The sequence below is a fragment of the Calypte anna genome, chromosome 1 (assembly GCF_003957555.1).
Source record: "Calypte anna isolate BGI_N300 chromosome 1, bCalAnn1_v1.p, whole genome shotgun sequence".
Lineage (NCBI taxonomy): Eukaryota > Metazoa > Chordata > Aves > Apodiformes > Trochilidae > Calypte > Calypte anna.
In genome coordinates, this window is record NC_044244.1 from 186946579 (window position 1) to 186970788 (window position 24210).

General features: G+C 44.3%; 1 protein-coding gene and 1 long non-coding RNA gene across 5 annotated transcripts in view; one reads left to right on the forward strand and one right to left on the reverse strand.

Moving 5' to 3' along the window:
* Positions 1-7290: 7290 nt before the first annotated feature.
* Positions 7291-11589, reverse strand: LOC115599321. The gene is made up of 3 exons (XR_003988316.1): positions 11500-11589; positions 10060-10383; positions 7291-8191 (listed from the first exon to the last, which is right to left on the reverse strand). It is a non-coding gene; the product is annotated as an uncharacterized LOC115599321 (long non-coding RNA).
* A 328-nt stretch (positions 11590-11917) lies between these two features.
* Positions 11918-24210, forward strand: part of SESN3 (sestrin 3) — a 47195-nt gene continuing 34902 nt past the window's right edge. Inside the window, exon 1 of one of the 4 annotated variants that reach the window (XM_030458027.1) lies at positions 11918-12160. In XM_030458027.1, coding sequence (XP_030313887.1) covers positions 12053-12160 — 108 coding nt within the window. In that variant the 5' untranslated portion in view covers positions 11918-12052. Of the gene's footprint in view, positions 12161-21018; positions 21111-24210 lie in introns of those variants that run through there. The other 3 variants (XM_030458034.1, XM_030458020.1, XM_030458042.1) reach the window with 3 other exon arrangements.

Consider the following 24210-nt stretch of genomic DNA (forward strand, 5'->3'; position numbering starts at 1 on the left):
CAAGGGCAGAGACAACAGCCTTTGAATAGGAATTGCTGGATCGGCTTATGACTCAGCTGGCTGCTCACAGAGCACTTCAGCACATGCTCAGCTTGGGATGGCAGCTGGGGCTCTGCTGGATTTGTTGGATTCAGAGCAAAATGCATGGAGAGGTGCATGGTAAAGGCTGTGGGATGCGGTCAAGGTCTGTATAACTGGTAGAGCAGGGGGGATGCATTTCCCATACACCCTCCCTCATATTGATGGGGTCACCCCATTGCAGGCAGCCCCTCAAGAGCATCCTGGGCACTAAATGGTGGGCGAAGGGCTGTGCTGTGCAGGGGGCTCAGCATGGCATGGGGTGCTACATGTGGGGCTGGGGGGATGTGTTTCACCACCCAGCTCATTGGAGTGGGAGGAGGGAACTAGCCCAGGCGCCCAAACGTCTGTGACTCTGCTTAGATCAGACTTACAATGTTTTTCTGCACGCAGATCTACGTAAATAGAAAGGAACCATTCATCTCAACAGGGAGGGCTGGCAGACTTTGGAGTCACCCTGTCCACTGATATCTAGCCACCTTATTTTTTGCCCACTCTTTGATTTCTCCCCTCCTCCCTTTACCAGCACTCTTCCCAGGGCATCGTCTTCATGAAACAGCCTTTTGTTCAGAGGTGCCTGAAGACAACGTGCCTCTTTGACTGGCTGCTTCATTTCACGCCAACACCCTTAACTGCTGGTTTCATCTTCCTGGTAGTGATTGTCTCAGATGAAGTTTCAGTATCACTGTTTCTCATCTATGGCTTGAGAGTCACATTTTCACCAGCCAGAAGCCAAAACCCTTGCACTTGCCTGACCTCTGCAATTACCAGCAGGACTCTTGTTCCACAGCACTGCAGCCTCTGGTCATCAGGACACTTCGGAGCATGGATAGTAAGGATAAGCCATGGGAAACCTAGAAATGGTGCAGATTTTGTTTAAAATGTCCAGCTCTTCCTGCAGTTTCACTCAAATCCATTGCTAGTGACCTTACTTTCTGTTAAGTACAGTTTTGACCAGTGTCATTTCAATATTGCCTGTGGTGGCAGAGAGAATGCACCTCTGGAGAATCTAGTTATTTGCTACTTTTTTATTTCTTAATCTAAGAAGAGTTGCTAGTCACTCTAGACTGTAAGTGGATCTTCATGAGCAAGAGGCATAGCAGAAGTATGAAGGAAAGTGCTAAACACTATTTAGGATTTCTCACTTTTGATGCATATTTATTCTAGTCTCTTTGTGATGCTCAGGACATTTGGCTTGATGCATGCCACCTTTGAGTTTTTTCATTATACTGTAAACATCCATCTAATTTCAGCCACCAGCTTTTAATAGTTCTCTAGTAAATTCCACACATTTGCCAATGCCTTCAGTGGTGTAAGGAGCCCATAGCGTGTATTCCTACCGCCCTCTTACAAGATGAAGAGCAAAAAATGTAAATACTTCCATAACAGATTGAGCAGAAAAATGGTGAGCCCACCAGCCTGCAATGCTGCTGCTCTGAGCAGGTCCCTTATTGATTTTGGCTGTCACATTTCAGCTGAAGCACTGGGGAGTCAGGGCTGGAAACCCCTGTCACACCATTGCCACACTGGGTGTGTTCCACTCCAAATGTGAACTTGACAGATCAGTAAAGCACTCAAAAGCCAGCATCCAGGCACAGTGTCTTTGGGAAGCCTGGAATCAGAATCTATTACCTAAAATCCAAGACCCCTGGAAATTTTTCAGCACTTAGGCAAGACATTTAAGATAAATCTTAAGAGGCCCAGGACCTGCATGCCTTTCTACAGGCTCTTCTCAGGCAGTTGTTTGTCGTCCCAGGGGAGGCAATCTGATAGAACAGCAGCACCATGCAATGGGCTGGAGGCCCAAGGTACTGCTCACCAGCTCTTCTGGGGGGGCTGGAAGAGGGACAGACATTCAGCCCACCATTGTGGAAACTTCCCGATGGGCCAGCTCCAGCTCCACATGTTTGTTCTGTGTGTCAGTACAAGCTCTAGAGACACAAGCTTGGAGGTCTCAGCACCATCCTCCATCACAGGCTATGGCCATGCCTTGGCTTGCCCAAGACAAGAAGCATTCTCCTCTTTTGATGGCACACCAGCTTTTAGGGATGAATATGACCATGTTACTGACGTAGAAGTAAATCTGCCACTCAGCTTTTCCCCTGCACTGAGCAGTGGCAGTGAGCTGGATGGCTAATGTCCCACCAAGGCTTTGTAGCCCTCCAAGGAAATGCTGCATTGGCCAATCAGTTTTGCATGAACTGCAGGAAAGTGTTGATAGCAGAAGCAATGAAACCACACCAAAACCACCACACTGCCTTTCTTGGTGAGAGGAACAAAATTTATTCCTGTCCATCACACAGATAACATCAGACACACCATGCATGATCTGTTGAGTTCTTCCCATTGGTGCCATTATCAAGAGTTCAGCAGCCACATCAGCTTTATCTTCAGTTCGATTCCTTTCCTGTTTTACTTATGCTGCAGCTTATCAGGTGTAGACACTGCTCTTTGATAACCCCACAGATAACAGCTCTTTCTAGACTTTCATTTTCACCATTCAGCATCTTGCATGAGTTGATCTCCACATACTTTGGGAAGCCTTGAAAGGGAGTATCCAGTGCCTCATGCTGTCCTTTATAACTACAGAATCTCAAAAACCTCCAAAGCAACGGAGGTGGAAAAGGAGGTGTGGGAAAGGGTAATCCTATTCCATGGTCTCATGGAATAGCAGATCCTGGCTGCTTTTCATGATGAAGCTGGATGCTGGTGAACATCATGTCTCTAGAGAGTAACTTCTCGCACAAGAAGCCTGTGATACCCCCAGCAGACAGCTGTCCCAGCCCCAGGTACCTTGTTTTAAGGATAAGTCCTTAAAACACAGAGGCAGGGGAGACAAGGGCTTGGATACCAGGGAACATGACAGTATTTTTAGCACTGAGAAAAATCATTGCTGACACAGTGCCCACCAAGGACAGGTGCCTCCACAGCAGCTGACCAGCACCCCATCTTTTTTCTGAAATATCTCTCAAGTTCACCATCCCTGTAGGCAAAAGGAAAACATGCTGCAGAAAGGACATGTTTCCATTATTTATTTTTTTTACCAGACACCAACTATTTTGTCCTGTATTTTTCAGATTAAATGTCAGCTTCTCTGTTTTGGGGCAGATAGCTACTGGATTGAAAACTCAAAAATGTAATTTTATTCTCTTGTGTCCCTCTCTCCCACCTATAGCCAAAGAATTTGTTGAGGCTTTAACAGCTGCACGTGACGGCTCAGAACATAACTGATGAAATTACCTGGCATGGTCGGAAGTTGTTCACCACCCTGACAAACAGTTACCAGTCACTTTCTTCTGCCTCCTCTAGCTTAGTCATATTACAGACACTGCTTATAGACCACATCCTTCTGTTGCAATATGACTTGTCCCCACCGCTTGTGACACACTTTCTGATTAAATGTCTGCATGCTCTGTTTTATCATGGGGAGAAGTCACTGTGGAGGTTCAGAGGATTCCCAGTGTGTAGGGAGGATGCTTTGCCCAAAAGCTGCAGGAGGCTGCTCAGTGCACCAGGACCACCATTTGCCTCTAACCAACCTCATCCCACAATGGACATCTTGGTCCTCTTGCTCCAGCACTTTCACTGCTGACACTGCTGACAGCTGACACATCACTTCCACAGTAGCACATCACTGCTACTTTACTTAAAAGGACCCTTAACAATCATGCCAGACAAGTCAGGAAAGAAATTAATTTCTCATAAACCAACTGGGAAGAGACAAAATTCTTAGCCTACCAATAGGAACGTGCCTATGAAGAGCCCATGTGTAAACAGAGATTATGTAGTGCAGAATGACACTGAGCATGGTTACTGCCAACCATCTCTTCCTCAGATTCAATAGACATTGATATTTATATCCAGCCTTTGAGGTTTAGCATGGTTCAGCACAAATATACATTTATTAATACCATAATACATTGAGTCTTATTTACTCTGATGGAGTCTCATTGCACTCACAGATACTCTCTTTTTCTTGGATTGTCATGCTTGAAGGAGGTGAAGCCAAGAGTGAACGATCTCCCAACAGAATACATAATATGCTTAAGGCAACATTCAGCATTATTTTCCATACTTCTACTGAGCAAAGTAATACTTATAGAGAGGGCTACATTCTGCTCAGCAGTACACTAGTGTTAATGATATGTGACTCCAGTGACTAAAGTAGAGTGGCTCTGAATATACATTGACAGAACAGGGAGCAGTAATTTGGACTGGTGTTCTCAGAATAGGAGTACTACGACTTAAGTTATGCTAGGGAAGAATTTGGGCCATACTGTTTTTGAAATGAGGGAGCCAAATAATACAAAAAAGTAAGTCAATATATAGCCTGTTTATTAGAAAATCTATGATTTCCAGTGATTTATAGAGCCCAGATAGAGGAAGGTCAAGTTTCAAGAGCAATACAACATGACTAAAAGAAGTTATTTCTCCCTGTAAAAGGATATTTTAATATAAATAAGGTTTCATAAAACTTGTAAGACATGACCTTGCTGTGAAAATACATTAATTTTATGTTTTCCACCTCAGATCATGCTTCTGTGCTGTACAAAAGCATCACTCTTCCTGTAAAACAGCCATTTCTCTGCTCCTGCTGTCCACTGTTCTCTTGAACCTTCATCAAAATAAATGCTTCAGGGGTGATTTTATATAACCAGGTCTGTGTGCTTGAGCTTCAGTTATACCAAAAACCTGAGCTGGCAGTTAGCAGGGCAAGATGCAATGCCCCCTGTTATTACTCATTTATTTGCCCAAACAGGAGCTAAATTCTGCCATTTCTAGCTCAGGGGCTCCAGCACTGAAGCCATGACCACCAGGGTTCACCAGCAGAGCAAGGTACATTTTTTACACCCCCTTTCTTTCTTTCCTTACACCCCTTCCAGACTGATCCTCCCCTTTCCTTCTCCTGACATTACAAATAGATCTCACGCCTAGTGCAAAACTGGGCTGAAATAGGCCAGAGAGTTTTCAAAGGAAAATCAACATGCAGGAGTCCTGCGTTTCTATCCGGCAGCAGACAAAGAGGCAGGCTGGAGGAGATGGGAGCTGAAAGGAGTTGGCTGATGTTGGTCCAGGGAAAATGCTGCTCCTTTTCTCTTGCTCTGCAGCACCAGATGGCCAGGCCCATCCTGCTCATTGTATTTTGGTGTATCACAGCAGGCACTGCCTGGCCACGTCAGAGGGAGGGAGGCAGAAGTGCCAAGGTTAGTGGGTTGGGTGGTTCCACAGAGGCACACTGTGCTGCTGATTCTCTCAGCCAGCTCCCCTGCTGAGGTCTTTAAGGCTGAATCTCAAAATCTGGGACCTCTCCCGTCCAATGATGTCTCTGGTATGCGGATGGTGATCACTGATAGAAGAAGCACACCACGCACATAAGGCTTCAGTACTTAGCTCTGTTTGTTGGGGAAGACCCCATGTGCTGACTGCCTTCACTCACATGCTTGACTGCTTTTAAGTGTGGTACCTTCTGAGTGAACTCTGCTCGCACTGACACATTTTTTTCAGGGTATAACTGTCAGAAAAATAATGAAAAGGGGTAAAAACTTTTTAAAATCAAAATAAGCCACGACCCTAACAGATGCAAATCTTTCAGCACTTCAGCTATTCTTTGTCTACAAACAAAGAATAAAACTCTGCCATTTTTCAGCTTGATCCTCCAACATACTTATGTCAATATCTTGGGGGATTAAATGGGTAATGGACCTAAATTATCTGTCATATTGCAAAAGCTGTTGAGTTTTGCATTATCGTATTTATTTTTATTTTTTTATTTGAAAAGAATTAAAGTCATAATATTGACAGTAAATACAGGGAGCTAATTTCACTGATCAGCTCCATCCTTAATGTGGCATTATGCTGTACCATGTGTTTCATTTGCAAAATATGAACAGTCAAGTTCTCCTGCTTGAGAAATTTTCGATTTTCAGCACCCAAGGACTTCTGTGTGTTTTGTGTTCACCAGGCACAGAACTGAGCTGCAAGGAAAAAGGCAGCAAAACCCCAGTTTCCAGTTCACCTCCCCAACCAGCAGGTGTCTGAGCCACCTGCCTCCTGCTTACCCTCTTTTGGTTCCTTGGCTTTTGAACTCTTGGCTTCATGGTACCTTGGCTGCAAAAAGTGGATTCAAAGTGTTTCTACCCAGCCTGACCTACACTTGTGCTCCCTAGTGATGTGCAGTGTATCCCACTGCACTGGTGCGACACCTACATCTCAAAGAGATGTCACAGCTGCAGCCTCAGTGCAGGCACCCATGCTTAGGAGAGGGGTGAAACATTGGGTGCAACCTTCCATCTCAGGGGTGCTGGTGCTTCATGTCACAAGACCAAGACTTGTCCCAGCTCCACCTCTATGACCCCAGGCATTCATGTCCACCCCATGAACTCCACACCCCCTGATGGGGAGTGGAGGTGTTTCTGCCACCACAGTCCTGCTGCTGCTGTTAAATCTGCTGGGTAGGACTATCTGCAATATTAACATGAATACATTATCTGGGATTACTTCTAATTTTACGTTTTAATTCTCCTTTTGCAGGAAGTAAGAGCAGGCTACATTTTTCCTGCCTCTCAGATTTCTTTTCAATTAATGCATTTCCCTCCTGTATCACTCCCAAAAATCATACAAGCCAAAATACTTCAACACTAACTAGAAGCATAACCTGCTTCTTCCAGATGATCCCTGTTTCCAGGCTTGCAGCACTGGCCAGCGTGGTCTCGGAAGGCTGAGCTGAAGTAAACAACTTGCTGAAATATATCTAGCAAATTATCATGCTGACCACAGAAGAACAGAGGGAGAGGAAAAGAGGTTTCTCGGTTGAGTAGTGATTTAATGCTTTTCAGAGTTATTTAACTGTCAAAGAAATTAGGTATTAAAAAGGCCTATTAGGTCAGTGAGCTCACTTCTTTTGGGCTAAGCCATAATTGTTTCTTACAATAAACATGATTTTTAGTGCTTTAGCCAATCAGAGTCTAAATAGTGTAAATAGAAAGGCGTGAAAGCCTCGAGAAAGAATTCCAGAAACTATCATATCTTGCTGTCTCATGTAATTATCTGAAGATTCATTTTGCAAATTAGGATTTGTAATTGAAAGGATGGGAAGTCATTTTGTAGTGTCAAAGTGTGCATAACATCACTCAGGGCAGAATCTTTATCTGCTGCCCTTTCTTCCTCTAACAACATAATATAAATCCTGTAAAAAGTATATTAAAATGGTGCAACAAAAATGATTGTAATGAAGGCAGGATTATCAGTTGTTTGACATAATGGCAACGGGCTGGATTTTTGGCCTCGAGAAACCACACCTATTTTCCTATGTGTCTATGGCTTTATTGAATGATTCACAGACTCATGAAACATAAAGACATGTGACATGTGTCAGTCATCACACTTAACCACACAGTGCTTTATTGCAGCAGACAGGGAGAGTGGGTAAGGCTCCAGAGCTGGGTGCTCAGGCATGCCGTCTGCTCCTGCTGTGAGCAAAACTTGAGGATCTTTCAATTTCATGCTGGATTTCTAGTCTTGCAGCAATCCAGTCAGAGCTACTGCGTGGCAGCTGCCCCCTCCCTTCCTCTTTCTGCAAGCTGCTGGAGTTCTGTGAATCACAAATGTGTTCACTGCATAACAAGTTCAATTTTACAGCACCAATCTTGTCAGTCCAGTATTTTCAGGAAGTAGCAAGCTGTTGCATTGATGTATGACCAACAGAAGCACTGCATGCTTGTACAGTAGGTGCATACCTCGGGGAAGCATCAGATTGTGGATTGATGGAGGACTCCCAGAGTGCCTGCACACTGCAGCTAGGATGACTTTCCCGGGACACAAAGTAGGGTGGGCACCAGGCAGTTGATCTATTGCTATGTGGTGGATCGTTTGCTGTGCTGCATTCTGGAAGGCAGTGTTGATACACTGTGTCCAGCTCTCAACCTTCTCTTTAGACAGAAAGATGGCAGGAGGAGTACAAGCCTGGTATCACACTGCTCAATCTGGGGGGTATCAATCCATTTGAACCATGTTAACCTGAAGGCTGCAGAAGGCATCAGAACTTTGACCTTCTAACAAAGGCAGTCACACAATCTCACCCAATCCTGTAGCATTCCACACCTGGCTGCTGCATCTGAAAAAAAAAAAAAAAAAAAAAAAAAAAAAAAAAAAAGCATCTGATGACTTCAGGAGGCAGAGAAAACCCTGCTTCCTTTGGAAGTTTGTTCCTGCCTTGTTTCATCATAATGTTTGTTTTTAAAACTCTGCAAAACCTATGATCACTGATGGTAAAATCTGCTGAAACCAGCAACTCTGACTCAGCAGGTCAGTAACCTCTCTAGAAGGATGCTATGGTCCCACATGAGTACACTCCATATCAAGAAAAAAAAATCAACTCCACCTTCTGAAGGAAGCTGTAGCTGTCCCCTCCCTGGAAGTGTTCAAGGCCAGGCTGGATGGGGCTTGAAGGAACCTGGTCTAGTGGGAAGTTGGAACAAGATACAGGAGAGTTGGCGCTAGATGATATTTAGGTCCTTCCAACCCAAAGCATTCTGTGATTCTGTAATTCCCTATGCACAGAAATAACCCACAGGCTTTGACATCAGCAGAGAGGACTGGTTGGGTTTATAGAATTGTTTGCCACCTTAAAATTTCCAGGCAGGTCAGGATGCAAGGCTGCCTGGAACTGAGTTATTTACTGATTTCTGTTCTCTGTTTTCTGTGGCAGCTCAGTAACTGGGGAAAACTGAAGGAAACCCTCAATAGCAGATGGCAGTTGAGGTACAGCTGGATCATAAAAGCCATCAGACAATTGTGAAGGGAGCCCTGAATACTTTTTTAAATACTACTTTTGAGAGATAAGTTTACAAGGAGAATGCTCAACAATGTGGGTATGTTTACCAAGAAGCCAGCTTGTACAAAGAGAGTCTTTTCCTCTACAAAATGTATGCTCATTTAACTCAAAATGGAACAAGCCAGAAACTTAAAATCAGGCACACATGCATAAGTCTTTGCCAGCAGCAGGACTGCACAGATGGTGTAAGTTGGGCAGATACAGGACCCCACAAGGATCCCAACAGTTCACTTCCAAAGGTGCATCTCATCAGACTTCAGGTGTTTTGAACATTCTGATACTGCATCTACATACACTGTCCAATGTCTATGTCTAATAGACTGATTATCTAATAGTGATACTTGACAAGCATTGCATAAGTACCCCATTAGGTACACTTCTGGTATCAAAACTCTTTATAAAAAGACAATATAGAGGGCAAAATGTCCCTCAGAACAGATAGCCAAGAGAATTTTTCTTGGAATGTCCATTTACTGTATTGTTTCCAAAAACAATGAAACACTTTCAAAGTTCATGCTTCTCCTAACATTTCTCAGATACTAAAGTACTGAAAAGCAAGACTGAGAGCCACAAAGGTACTTAAGTGCTTATGGCTGAAGTGAGGGTTAGACAACCAAATACTTCAACCATCTGCTGTGCATACATGTCCCACCCCCTCACACAAGAAGTTTGTGGTAGAACAGAGCCTAGATACCAAATTTCCCAAATTTTAAACTGCACCACAAGTCCACCCAACTTTAGCACGTGGCTAATGGAAATTTTCCTTGGGTTTAATGGTCTTTGCTAAAAGCCTGAAGTTGTCACTCAAGGTGTAAACAATTTCAGTGGAGAGGAATAGGACCCAACCACAAATAAAGGAATGGATGTTATTACCAAAATCTGAATACGTGCCAGTGTTCCAAAGTTAAGCATTAAGAGTAACTCATTAAATTATTCAAACTTGCCTGTTGCCATCCTTGATAATGGGTTCGAGTTTTAGGGCACTTCAATAGCAAATGGCTCAAAGTGATTTTACTTTAGCTGAAGTGTTAACTCTCCAATGCTTGTGGCTCTTCTGCATACCTTAAAACTTCTCATTTCAGATAACATTATCACAGAGTTCAGCAGTAAATAAAAAGCCATTTACATCATTTATTTTGCTTACTTACATTTCAGCATCCCATTCAGAGTCAACAATAACGAAGTGGTTTGGCCTTTCTTTGTCACTTCAGTTGTAATTGCACCGTGCTGTGTGGGATGCAGGCATGGCACAGGGAGTACCTGCACTCTAGAAAACTGTTACTTCATGTTGGGAAGCCATTTCTACAATACTGCTTGGAAAACAGCCAAAACTTCTTCCATTTACTTCTCTCCATGTATTCCGTGTGGATGCCCAGCACTGCAGGATGTGGATGCATCCCACGTTAACCTGAGCAGCAACAGAGGAGTCCACAGTGTCTGCTGAAGGCAGCTCTGCCTCAGGAAAAGACCCCCTGGAAAACAGATGAAAGGGGACGGATGGAGGATGCTGTTGCTGTGGATGCAGTTGTACTCAGAATGGAAAAGTCTGATCTGAGAAACCATTTAGTAGTTCTGAAAGACAGCCAGATCTAGGTGCTTCGAGTCTCCTTTAAGAGATTTAAATTAATAATTGTACTGTGCCCTTTTTAGCTAGTCAGTTGACTAAATTACACAATGCTTCATTCTGCAAAAATAGAAAGCATTCCCATGGACAAAAGTATGTAAAGAAGATCACAGTTCTCAAGCTGCTGATTTACAAGTGTTACTGCAGCAGAAACATTGAAAACGATGTATAGGACACCCCAGATCTTAGAAATTTCAGAGAGTTGTAATATTTTGTTCCTATAACAAAAACAAGTTCTCCTATACAATCATCTCTTACAATTGAAATTATATAATGATCAGCATTTAAGACAGAAACTTTTATTGACATGGGTAAGACTACTCATGTTAAAGCTCATATATCTGTATTTAAAATCTAAAGAGCATACTAACAATGAAAACTGCAGTGATGCTATGATGTAAAAAAGATGTTTATAGCCCTGTTATCCTAGGCTGCAGATTATAGATTTCTCTCTGTCCTAATTACACACTCCTTCTCTGTGCATTAGCATGGAGCCTAGAAAACCTGACTCATCATTTCTAACAATCCCGGTGACCCGAGGCTCATACACGCTCGCATGCGCGCTCCAAAGGCTCCCAACTTCCCCTGAAGCGAACACCTCATCCTGTTCTGCCTGGCAGCACAGCGCTCCTGTCCCTGCTTGTGCAAGCTGCCGCCTCAGAGCGGCCGCTTTTGCACAAAGCAGATCACTGTCCACACAGGCAGCCCCTCCGCCCTGGATGCCTTCGGCCGGCAGCAGCGAGCACCCTCACGATTAACGAGGGATACCCCGGGAGGATGGACCGGGCCTGGGCCGGGACCGGGACCTGGCCCCGGGGTGGGCAGCAGCCTGGCAGGGCAGGAGGCCAAGGCCCGCATCTCATAACGCCTGCAATAGGACCCAGATTTGCGCGCCTGGGAGGACCATCTTGGGGGGCAGCGCTACAGAACAGAGTCGGGGAGATGGGGGGAGTAGGGACGGTACCGGGACACCCCGGCTCCGGCTCTGGGTCCGGGTCCGGTCCCGGTCGCCTCCCCGCCCGCCGTTCCCTCAGAGCCCGGGGGGGGCGGGGCCTCTCGCACCTCCCCCGCGCGCGGGCGCACCCGATTGGCCAGGAGGGGAAGGCACGCGCCGCAGCGCCGACCCCGCCTCTCTCCCCAAGGCTGCCCGGAGACGCGGTTGGCCCCGCCCCTCCGTGGCGCTGACCACGCCCCTGACCACGCCCCCCTCTCGGAGGCTGCCTGGAGATGGCAGGCGGCGAACGCTCTGCCCATTGGTCGGCGGCCGGCGGCCCCCGCGATTGGCGGGACCGGGCGGCGGTGGGCGGGGCGGCCGCCGCTGATTGGCGGAGGACGCAGGGGTGTGCGCAGCGGGCAGCGGCCCGGAGCGGGGCGGTGGGGCCGCGGCTGGAGGATGGGGGCGGCCGGCGGCGAGAGCTGCTGAGCGGCGAGGAGCGGAGCCCAAGCACCCCGCCGCCTCCCTCCCCCTCCCTGCATCTCCCTTGCCCCGCCCGGCCAACGCCGAGCTACCCGACAGCATGAACCGGATCGGCTCCGGCACCGTGGGCAGCACCACCACGACCACCGCCGCCTCCGCCGCCGGCCAGTACCGGGTGTGCGGCAATTGCCGGAAGGTGCCGAGACAGGTACCGGCGGGGAGGGCGGGAGGGGAGCGGCTGTGAGGCGGAGGGAGCTGAGGTGGCTGCGGGAGGCGGTGGGGCAGAGGCTTGGGAGAGCGGGCGGTGGGGCAGAGGAGGCTCGGAGGACAGTGCCGTGAGGAGAAAAGGGCCGTAGGGCAGCCGTGGTGCGGGGGGATGAGACGGGGGTGAGAGTGGGGGGGCAGTGCGGGAACTCTGGAGCAGTGGGGCGGGGGCTATGGGGCATCTGGGACGCCGTCGGGGTGAGGATGGGGCCTGCCAGGGGGTGAGCGCCGCTGGGCTGGGGGGCGGGAGGGACGCGGTCCCGGGTGTGTTGGGGGGAAGAGAGGTGCCAGTCCCGCACCCCCATCGCTCCTCTCCCCCTGGGACGGCTGTCACCAGCCCCTGCCCCGGCTGCTGCCCCTCCGCTCCCCCCCGAGGTTTTTGGGGGCTCCGTCCCTGCCCCATGGTGTGTTGACTCGGGGCCCGGCGCCCTTGGGGAGTTTATTCACGTACCTCACCGGCAAAATTCATCACCGCGATCTCCGGCAAACCTTTGAGAGAGGGAGCGTCCGAAATCAGAGCTTCAAAAATATTCTAAAGACACACAAAAAGCCCCGGCGGCCCTTCCCCCCTTCCCCCATCCGCTGAACCCCATCCCTACAGCTGCCAGCAGCAGCCTTGCTCGGACCCTCCGTGCCTCAGGAGGAGGGAGGTCGCCTCCCCCCCTCCTCCCCACATCTGCCCAGCGGGGAGCATTAGTTGAGGTGCTTTTTGTTTGTCCAGTGCAAATGAATTAAAATTGCTGAGCTGTGCAAACGCGCCGAGTCCCAGCGCCTAAGAGGAAGGCGATGATGTTTTGGGTTTTATTTTAATTCAGTCTCTCCCCACACGTTTTGCACCAGGTTGGGTCTTGGGAATGCTAAGAAACCCTGAAAGTCAATGAGCTCAAATATTTGCGCTCTTTGTCCAAAAACTGTTTTTCTTCCTCTGTGGGTCAGGCCAAGTGCCAATCAAAGTTGTTTTTCAAGCCTCTCTTCCCTGCAGTAGGACTGCTTTCTGCTTTTTTCTTTCTTCTTTTTTTTTTTTTTTTTTTTTTTTTTTTCTTCTAAGGGTTTGGCTTTAGGGAAGGAGGTGTGTGTTTAGGAGAGGGGGGAGGAGAAGCGTTAAAAATCCATCAGAGAGAAAAGCAGATCTTAAAAATCATGTTTCTCGAATATTTTAATGGAAACAAAATCTTATTAAATGTGCGTGCTTGGTATGTGCAGTTATTTTTTCCATAAACTCTTGGATCATATTACAGTTGATACTTGGTGCTCAGCTCTTAGCTCAGCTTGCAAGAAATGTAATGGATCAGAGAAGCGCCCATCAGCAGAGTCTGATTTTTAACCATTTTGTTGCAGGATCGAATTCCCTTCTTGGCTTTAACTTGCTGCTGATAGCCCTTTAAGAAAAACACGTACTTAAAAGAGAGAAGTTCTGCGGGGTTAAAGCCTGAAACAGCTTCAGACTTGACATATGTGTAAAGACATACAAATTACTGGGTGCCAAATATGTCTGTGGAGAATGAAGGGAGGGAGCTTGCTTTGTTCTGCCAAATAATCAAAATGTTTTGTTGACAAATAAAGTGGTACTTGGCAGCACTCGTAGATCTAAAATTAAATTTAAATTATTGAATTTTTTTGAAGCTGTAGTCTCATCCTACTGGATTAAGGCTTTTTTTGTATACTTCTTTAGTATCACTGGGGAGTAGGGGGTGGGTGACAGGACTAGATGTTACTTTTCTGGTTACAGTAAACTTTCCAGATGAGATTTGGGTTTTATTTTATCTTTTAAATTATTTAGGGACCATAATGGCAAAACATAGGTATGCAGTTGGGTCTATTAAAGAAGGCAGTTTAGCACTGTCCTGCTTTATCTGTGGTTATTTCAGGTACTTGTGTAGCAAAATTGGGGAAAGAAGGAAGAAACCAAGTAACAGCCCATGAAACCCTCCTGAAATGTAGGTGTTTTGTGTTCGCAGGGGTTGTGGTTTAGGCTGGACAATAAACATGGAAGTATGAAGCTGCTGACTACATCTGTAATTATTTAAAAGTTGATATAATAAAAATCACTGTATATTTTAACCTTTTGCACTTCACTGGCAAGCATGCAAGAAGAACAACAAAAGAAAAAACAACCAAAAAAGCAAACAAAAAATCCCCACAGCAGGCTTGGTGAAAGTGAGATGCAAATTTGACCTGAGTCTCAAGTGTAGTAATCTTTAGATAAGTGCTGCCTCATCTGTTCTTTTGATGCTGATTTTTTTTTTTTAATGTTCATGTGACAGTGTACTGTAAAAAATGATTGGCTTAAAACATGTTGAATCTCCTCTGCCCTCCTCAGTTTTAAGTCTTCATTTGAATCTTCTTGTATGCTCCCACTATAGGTCATTCTGTTGTCCACATTATAAGGAGCAGAGCAAGCTTTCTACTCAGTGGCCTACAATGAAATCTGACATACTCTAGCAGGTTAGGATTTTCATGGGTGAAGGCAGAGTTTCTCTTTCATCAGGGGAACAGGAAAAGCTAGATGCAGTGTGTTAGGTTTCAACTCATTTAAAATTAAATCAGTTTTGGTTTTTTTAAGGAAAGTTCTACTAGGACAGAGCTAAAAACTTGCTAAGGATCCATGGGTTAAATTTTCCTATGAAAAAAGTTTTTCATATTAAGAAGATTCAATTACCAGTTGGTTTTATTGTTATGGGACACTGTAAATAACAAAATCTACTTGCAGAACAATTGCTGCTAATAAGAAGGGCTTAAGACAGTCATAGAAATGACAGCTACAGCATAATTTGATTTAGAAAAAGAAAAAAAAGACAATCAGTAATTGGTGATACTGGTTGGAAGAGTACAAGTGATCTTGTTGAACAGACAACCAAGGTTAATGCTTTGACTCAGCTTAAACTAAATGGAAGAATGAACAGAATGAGATGAGCAGCTCCAGCCCGTGGGACTGATGGGAAAGCTTTGTTAATCAAACTGTCACATTTTAGTATGGAAAAGTGCCTAGGAGTGCTGCAGCCAAGTCTTTCCTAGAGGTGGGTGAGAGTAGCTACCATTGCAGTAACCAGTGCAGGCTCCAGCTCTCAGATTTGAAAATCCAGCTTGGGGGGAGCCTCTGAACAGGAGAGCTCTGGGGTGGGAATCTGGAGGGGCTATGGAGCCCAATGGAAACCCAAAGTTCTCCTGCCCAGACAAAATTAATAGCCCAAAACAAGCAAGAGGAGAACATGTAGGAAGGGCTCAGTATTTCTTTGGATGGATAACTGCTTCAGGAAGGCTTTTAGGAACAAGCAAAAAGTCTTCAGGGGATGGAAAAATCCTGATATGTCAGGAAATGCAGGAACAGGGAGACTTTGCCAAGTGTTCAAGCTTAGTTGCAAACTGCAAAGCTTGTGAAGCAGAAGGTCCTTTTACATGTACATACAAGTCAGTAGGATAAAAAAAGGAAATGTGTATAAATGTGGTTCTCTGAGCAAAGATTTGGTTTATGTTAGATTTCAGTGAGAGAGATACATGGGCAATGGCAAGAGAGGTGATGGGGTAGTGCAGAGATGCATCCATCACTGTTGGCAAGGTAGAAGTGCTTATCTGACCCTCCTGGCTTGAGAAGGAGGATAAAAGTTTAGGGAATCTAGAATCCATTCCTGTTTTTCATAGACCTTCCTCATCAGGGTGATCCTGTGAGAGAGAAATACCCATCAGTATGACAGACATTTTTTTGACAGAAAAGCATACAGGTACACAGAAAAAAAATATATAGGACATGATACCACCGAAAGTAGGTCATTTTAGACTAAAGTAGTAGTCTTCTGTTGATATCTGCTAGAGTGTCCTTTTCAAAATGCTTTGGATGGACTAAAACTCAACTTCATTCATGAAACCCAAGAAGAAACATAAAGAGTTGAACTCCCTGCTGCACTAGCAAGTCAGCTCAAATTAAACCTTGGGATTCACTAACACATTATGGTCTAGATACTAATAAGTTGAAAAGTATTTCAGCAAATTCATAACACAAGAATTAAACAAGAGCTGTAAATAGGAAACAGCAACACTTTCCAGTATAGTTTCTGCATGCTTTCCTGGCTGCTACATGTCTACTATTGAACCGTGACAGTGACAGGTTACTGGGCAATGGGGACCTTTGATCAGACACATTTTGTCTAGAATTCTGCTCCTGTTAGTTACAGAGGAGTTATTGGGAACTGGGGGGGACTGGGAATGGTGGTGGGCCATGCTGAAATGAAAAGTCACTGTGCTGAGAGGAGACTATCAGTGGGTTTTCAAAGGATCACTTTTGAAACTAATCTGTTTTTATATTGTCTCAAATCACAATGTGAGTGTGACTGTTTCAAAAAGTTGTGCACACAAGGCAGGAATGGTAAGTGTTGTTGAACCATGGGGAAAACAGAACATTTCATAGAAACTAGGAGATCTTGAGTGGGGTGAAATCCAGTGGTCTGTAATGTAAGAGTTAAAGGCTTGGTTGTTACTCATAACTTTTAATAAGAGCAGCTCCTTGGAAGGAACAGAGAGAAGGAAGTTGTGTGCAGGAGGACCATCAGCTTACTGTCACACTGCAGGCCAGTGTCACCGAGGAGGAGGAAAACTGGGAAGAAGAGACCCTAATAAAACAGATGCAGAGGTGACCTGGTTGGGTGCTGGGTGAAATGGAGTACTGAATTTGCAAAAGGAAATGAAGAGAGTTTGCTTTTTTAATCCATCAGAAACAAAGGCTGAGAGGGGTTTGATCCATGTCTATAAATACATCCAATAGTAAGAGACAGTGAGGAGAAATTAGCTCAAGAGCAGATGGATGTAAAATGGGCATAAATGTATTTAGGCTAGAAAATTAAAGTGGCCACAGGTGTGAGGTTCTGGAAGAATTTGTTCTAGGTCTGGTGCTGTCAAAAAAAGCACCTACTTTTAAGATAGAAAAATGTGTGAACGTCATTAAATGATGTGATGCTCACAATAGCAGTAGCCTAGACACAGGGAGCTGAGCTCATATCCAAAAAAAAAAAAAATTAAGCAAGACACTTTCATTCACTTTATTGCTCTGTGTGGGTGAGTAAGAAAGTAGCCCAAAAGTGAAGCAAAAATAGTCTTAATGTCAGGGCTCATAAGCCTGTGTAAGCTAAAATACATGTCACCATGAGTCATGAAGATGCATGGAGATGCTGTTACCTTTTCCACAGAAATCAGGAGGCCTTTCAAGGATGCCTCAACCATTTTGAGGGAAGTCAACTTGGTTAAATTTATTCTGCACACAAGCAAATTAAAGTTGCTTTGATTCTGCTTGAACACCTCATTTTTTTTCCACAGTGCAGCTTCCTTGTTGTTGAGTTGCACAGTTGTCTTTGGGAATCTGATCAACAAACTTGACTGTCAAGATCTTATTTTGTAACATCAAATTATGTCTTCCACAGTTTGACCACTTTTAGTAATAGTCTTATCATGTTGTAGTTGTCAATGCATAGTTGCCTAGATGGCTTTAAATCTGTGATGTGCCTCTTCCCAAAGGAGTTCTCAAAAGGAGTTGTAAACCCTAGCATGAAAACATAGCTCTGTTTTCATTGGCTCTAATTTTAGCAACTTTCTGTTGTGTAAAACACGGCATTTGCCTTTGGTGTTTGTGTCCTCCAGTCCCCTTGAGCACTGCAGTGGTGAAACCAGCTCGGGTCACTGCTCCAGTAATTCTGCATGCACAACTATCAGGGGAAAAAAATGGGTCTTTGAGTGTCCAAAATGTAGAGAAAGCTACAAACCATAGAATCATAGAATGGCTGGGGCTGGAAGGGACCTTACAGATCCTCTAGTTCCAACCCCCCTGCATGGGCAGGGACACCTCCCACCAGACCAGGTTGCTCAAAGCCCCATCCAACCTGGCCTTGAACTCTTCCAGGGAGGGGGCAGCCACAACTTCCTTGGGCAACCTGTGCCAGCATCTCAGCACTCTCAAATTAGAGGATTTCTTCCTAATGTCTAACCTAAATCTCCCCTCTTCAACTTTGAAACTATTTCCCCTTGTCTGCTCTCTACACAGCCATGTAAAAAGCCCTACCCCATCTTTCTTGTAGGCCCCCTTCAGATATTGGAAGGTTGCTATAAGGCCACCTCAAAGCCTCCTTTTCTCCAGGCTGAACAACCCCAACTTCCTCAGCCTGTCTTCACAGGGGAGGTGCTCCATCCCCCTGAGCATTTTAGTGGCTCTTCTCTGGACAGGTTCCAGGAGCTCCATGTCCTTCTTATGCTGGAGGCTCCAGAACTGGACAGGTGCAGAGGAGAGGAGCAGCACCCAAGAGCAGCACCAACCTTTTAGGGCAGTGAAGAATATCTGCAACAAACCCATCAGCCCTATCATTTCATAGAATCATAGTATTGTCAGGTTTGGAAGGGACCTTAAAGATCGTGTAGGTTCAACCCCCTTGCCATGGGCAGGGACACCTCCCACTAGATCACGTTGCTCAGAGCCCTGTCCAGCTTGGCCTTAAAAACTTCCAGGGATGGGGCTTCAACCACCTCTCTGGACATCCTGTTCCAGTATCTCACTATCCTCATGGTGAAGAACCTCTTCCTAACATCTAATCTAAATACCCTCCTCTACTTTGAATCCATTCCCCCTAGTCCTATCACCACCTGACATACTAAAAAGTTCCTCACCAGCTTTCTTGTAGGCCCCCTCCAGATACTGGAAGGCTACGGTAAGGTCTCCTCAGAGCCATCTCCAACTCTCTCTGTCTTCGTAGGAGAGGTGCTCCAGCCCTTTGATCATCCTCGTGGCCCTTCTCTGGACACACTCCAGCACATCCATGTCCTTTCTGTAAAAGAGTCTCAGAACTGGACACAGTACTCCAGGTGGGGTCTCATGAGAGCAGAGCAGAGGGGGAGAATCACCTCCCTCAACCTGCTGGCCACACTTCTCTTGGTGCAGCCCAGGATATGATTGGCTTTCTAAGCTGCAAGTGTACACTGACAGATGATGTTGAACTTCTCATCCACCAGCACCCCCAAGTCCTTTTCCTCAGGGCTGCTCTCAACCCAGTCAATGCCCAGCCTATATCAGTGCTTGGGATTGCCTCGAGCCAGATGCAGGACCTTGCACTTGGTCTTATTGAACTTCATGAGGTTGGCATGGGCCCACCTCTCCATCCTCTCAAGGTCCCTCTGGATGTCATCCATTCCCTCCAGCGTGTCAGCCACACCACACAGCTTGGTATCATCAGCAAACTTGCTAAGGGTTCACTCAATGTCACTGTCCATGTCACCAACAAAGATGTTAAAGAGGAGTGGTCCCAACACTGATCCTTGAGGGACTCTACTTGTCACTGGCATCCTCTTGGACACAGACCCATTGACAGCCACTCTTTGGGTGTGGCCAGCAAGCCAGTTTCATCCAGAGTTGTCCATCCATTGAACCAGTATTTTACCACCTTGGAGAGCAGGATTTCATGCAGGCCAGTGTTGAAGGCTTTGCTCAGGTCCAGGAAAATGTTCATAGTTTTTCTGAAAGATTTGGTTAAAAAAAACAAAAACAACAACGAACCAAACAAACAAAACCCAAACAGAAAAAAACCCCAAAAAGCAACAGCATTCTTTCCAGTGAAATGAACACAGTGACAATCTGGACTTGACTGTGGTTTCTTTCCTTCCACATCCTCATGAATCTTGCAGTAATTTATATATTTTCTGAGTCTGACCCTTTAAAGTAACTGTTTTCCCACCCCCCTGTCTAATTATTTGCCTTATTGCCTGGAATCAGAAAGCGCTATTGCTCTTTGTACATGTGTGCTGGTCTAGAGGGATCCTGGCTTCTGCTTTTCCTTTAAAAGATAGTATAATTTTTTTCCTTGCACCTTTCTAGTCTTGTGTACTGCAAATGAGAAGACAAAACTATTAAATTTTCATTAGACGTGTAATAAGAGTGGCATGAGTGAAATGAACGTCTGGTGAAGGACGCTGTTTTGCAATGAAAGCTTTTAAGAGGTGGCCTCACAGGAACCACGCTCATTTAGAATTTTATTTTAAAAAACAAAAGCAAAAACACAGCCTACCATGAAGTGCAGGGAGGGAGTGGTGGCAGGAAAGGAAAGAAAGTGGGGAGGAGAATTTTCTTCAAAAGAAGCTTTGAGGTTTTTTTGTTGGGAGTGGGTTAGCCAAGCATGGAGGTTGTCCTCTGTTGAGACTTAACCACTGCTGGTAGGAGTGGTGCATTGCATTAGCCAAAGCACAGGCTGTGGTTTGGAGATGTGGACTCTCTGAGCATTTGCTTTAAGTTTATGCATATTATTTAATTAGTGCTTCAAATTTCACATCTCTTTAAACGGTGGTATTTTGAAATCTGAAAAAAGTAATACGGCTTGTTAAGCATCCTTGGTTTTTCCTTTCTCCCACATCGGTGAGGGAGCTGTTAATACTCGTTTGGTTCTGTATTTCAGCCTCTTTTTTTCTGGCTAGGGAGATCAGAATAAGAGAAGATAGCAGTGTAATTCTCCCTTGGCTTTGCATAGCAAAGGTAGTTGGTTTGGAGATTTTATTATCAGATTTCCCTTTCCAGGGCTGGAGAATAAGAAGTGATTACAAGCATAGTTTGCTTGGCCAAGATGAATATTGGCTTTTGCTTAAGTGGGTCAGGATAGAGTCGGGGGAAAAGGGGCCTTTTAAGTGGGAAAGAAATTCATATTGTCCGGAGGGAGACCTCTGTTAATGAGAAATTGCACATTTGGAGAAGCCTGTATGGAAATAATGTATGCTGTTTAATTTCTCTGTTCTTTGCAGGTGTTCCTGTTCGTATGCAGAGATCCTTCCCATTGTTGTCTCTCAGCCCAGCCTGGTAGTCTGTGTGCTTTAAGTAGAAGCTATAGGGAGAGTAATGCAGATGACTCAAATACCTTGTGAAATTCCATTACAGGGAGGTAGGGATATTCTCCGCAATTTTTGTTTTTGACTGTCTATCTATCAGTCAGTCCATTGAATGCATTAGGGAAGTTCAGGAAATTTTATGGGGTTCTCAGTACACCACCCTGGGCAAACTAGTATTACTGATAATAGGGGAAGCCATGATCAAGAGGTATTAATTTTAAATGTCTCTCTTAACCACCAGTCTCAAATTTTTATTATAGGATGCTTCTTGCATATCAGACATGGGATAACAATCAGTTGGGGCAAAATAGTGATGCAGAATATACTTAATATTATGTGTTTAGGACGCTGAAAAATTATTTTGTCCTTGATATAGCAATGTTAATCATTGATTGTTAAAATATCTTCATTCTCACGTTTTATTTAAATAGAAAGTAAGGTGTTTTGAAGCATGGGCTTTTTTAAGCTGAAGCATAGTGCTTGTGACAATCAGAGCCTAGTTAGGGAAGGGCTGTACTGGGTATAAGTGATGGTGCTCAGGGTAAGAGACAGAAGACAGTGCTTTTCATCTAGAAAAACATCTAGAAAGGAATCTTTCCTGACTATCCCTGATTACCTGAATTAAGAGTCCAGTAGATAAACAGATACAGCCTCCTGGTTATACACTTTTATTTTTCTTTTCCTTGTTAATGACTCATTTCTCTTATGGTAAACATCTTGTTTTGTTAGACTGATTATGGATTTCTAATGAATTCTGAGCTCACCACCCAACCTAGTGAACTTGGTAACAGTGTGAGTCTACCTGCAGTCCCTTTCCTCAGGGGACCAGGTGGGAAAAAATAATGGAGAGGAATAAGAAGTATTCCTGGCTTTATATCTTTCGAGTAGGCTGGAACTGAAGTGATAATCCTGCATGACACAAGAAATAAGTTCCCAGACTTACTCCATATTGTGTGGTCAGTGTTTGGACCACCCTTTATGTTGTGGTTTTCTTCCAGCATACACAAATGTTAGGCTTATGTGCATAAAAGCCAAGAGAAATCACATTCTTGAGAACTATGTGGAACCATAGGACAGTATTATTGCTTCAAGTGCAGAAGACATTTGGAAGAAATGTAAAAGGACTTCTACATAAAATTATCATCTATACAGAATGCAGTAAATACTAAAAGTTCATAAATACAAGTATGTCTCGATTGCTGCCCTTTTGAAACAAAATGCATATAATTTGATATATGTTTTAAGGTGTATTAAATTTCAGCTTAGTTTTGACATGAAGTGAGAGATGTTTGTAAATTCTTTTAAGTCAAAAATGATCAGTTCAGTTCTTCCCTAAAAGGGAGGAATTTTCCAAGGTTGACTCTAACATGTTCACACAAAAATAAACATTAAATGTGACTCGAAGGTTTCTTAGGAACTAAAAATTTGTGCTTTTGAGCAATTCCACATAACCTAGGCAAAACATAGTTATGTCAATGATAGCAAAGAAGCACTAGCTGTTTTCTGTAAGCCCTTCTTAGTGCAAGACAGAGATGCTTACTCAAAATCATCTTTTTTTTTCTGTCTCTGGTCTGTTTATTACTGCAATTGAGTTGCTCTGGCTGATACCATGAAAAAAACTGAAAGCCAGCATATGTTCTCAATATGAATCGTGCAATATGCTCAATATGAATTGTGCAGTTAAAAACTATTTATTAAGACAGTATCTTAACAGCATTGGGCCCAATTTAATAGCATGTGCTTGTAAATATGTTTAATATCTCCTGCTTTAGCATGTGGTGAAGGGAACATAGTTACATTATTGGCTAAAGGTATCTGGAGGGGGTTTGGCCATATGGTTCTAAATCTGTTTTAATGTAATTATCCCTATTAACTAAAAACATAAAAAATATTCCCTCTGAGTTGACTGACATTCTTCTCAGTAAAGCACCCTCATTACTGATTAGAGGTGTGGAAATAGTAATTTGTTCTAGCATTTAGAAATTTGATTGGGCCTCTAATGAAATGGAGCGCCTACACACTGTCTCAGTATTCTACCTGACACCAGTTGGATCTCATCCAGCATGGAAGAACACTTGAAATGCTACTTTATTACAGTATATTTTGTGTCTTGAAATCAACTCTGCTGCCTGCATGCAAATACCCACTGGCTGTTCAGCAGGCAGGATGAACCCAGACCCTCTCAAAAACTCAGCATCAGGATTTGATTGCAGTGCTGAGCACTCATGGTCTTACTGCAGGAATGAGGTTAGAGTTAGAAAATCAAGGCAACTGTTTGTGTGGAAGAGCCTGTGCTACTGAGTGGCTAAGCTGGACCTGAGAGCAGCTGCCCAGGTCCACTGTACAGAGCATGAGGTGCAGATGAGGCAGGAGTGTGCTGTTCAAGTTCACAAGTTGTCACTGTTCTTGCTTAGCAGTAAGTTGATAACAACACACTAAATGAAAACTGAAAGTTAAATCACCACATTTCTCTCCCTGTTACGAGCTGCCTTGTTCTGTTCACCCCAAAAGCTTATTGAAACACTGGGTGCCATGTCAGCTGTTCCAGCACCCATGCTTTAAGTCCTCTTTAACTCAGTTGCAGCAGGTTTTGCTCAAAAGCACTACTACTGGAAAAGTCTGAATCAGGATTGTGTGTTAGCATCCTGCAGTGGAAAGTTCCCATCCCCAGTGACAGGAAAAGCATTAAAGCAACCCTTCAGGTGCATGATGTTCATTAGTCAGATGTTCATTTTGATGGGTAAACTCCTCCAGAAAAGGAGAAAATCACTGCTAATATGTATGAACTAGAATCAGGACATTTTATCTTCTTACTCAGATTTTTTTAATTCTATTTCTCCATATTTAACATCTTTACATTTTGCAATTTCCACGTTTAAACAAATACAGTGGAAGTGTTGAACCAGAAGAACTCCAACTAGTTTATGCTGTACTGAATCTTCAGGAGACCTCAGAAATTTTTTTCATCTTCTGTTCCTTCCAGAAAACTCAAACTGTTCAGTTACATTGGTAACATTACATTTAAGTTTTATGTTTCTGGGAAGAGACTGAATGAGGCAGTAACACCAGGGATCTTGCAGGTAGAACCTGCTTGGAGATAAGTGACTTTTATTCCAGCAATTTAAAATTGTTGTCTCGCTTCAACACTGGAGC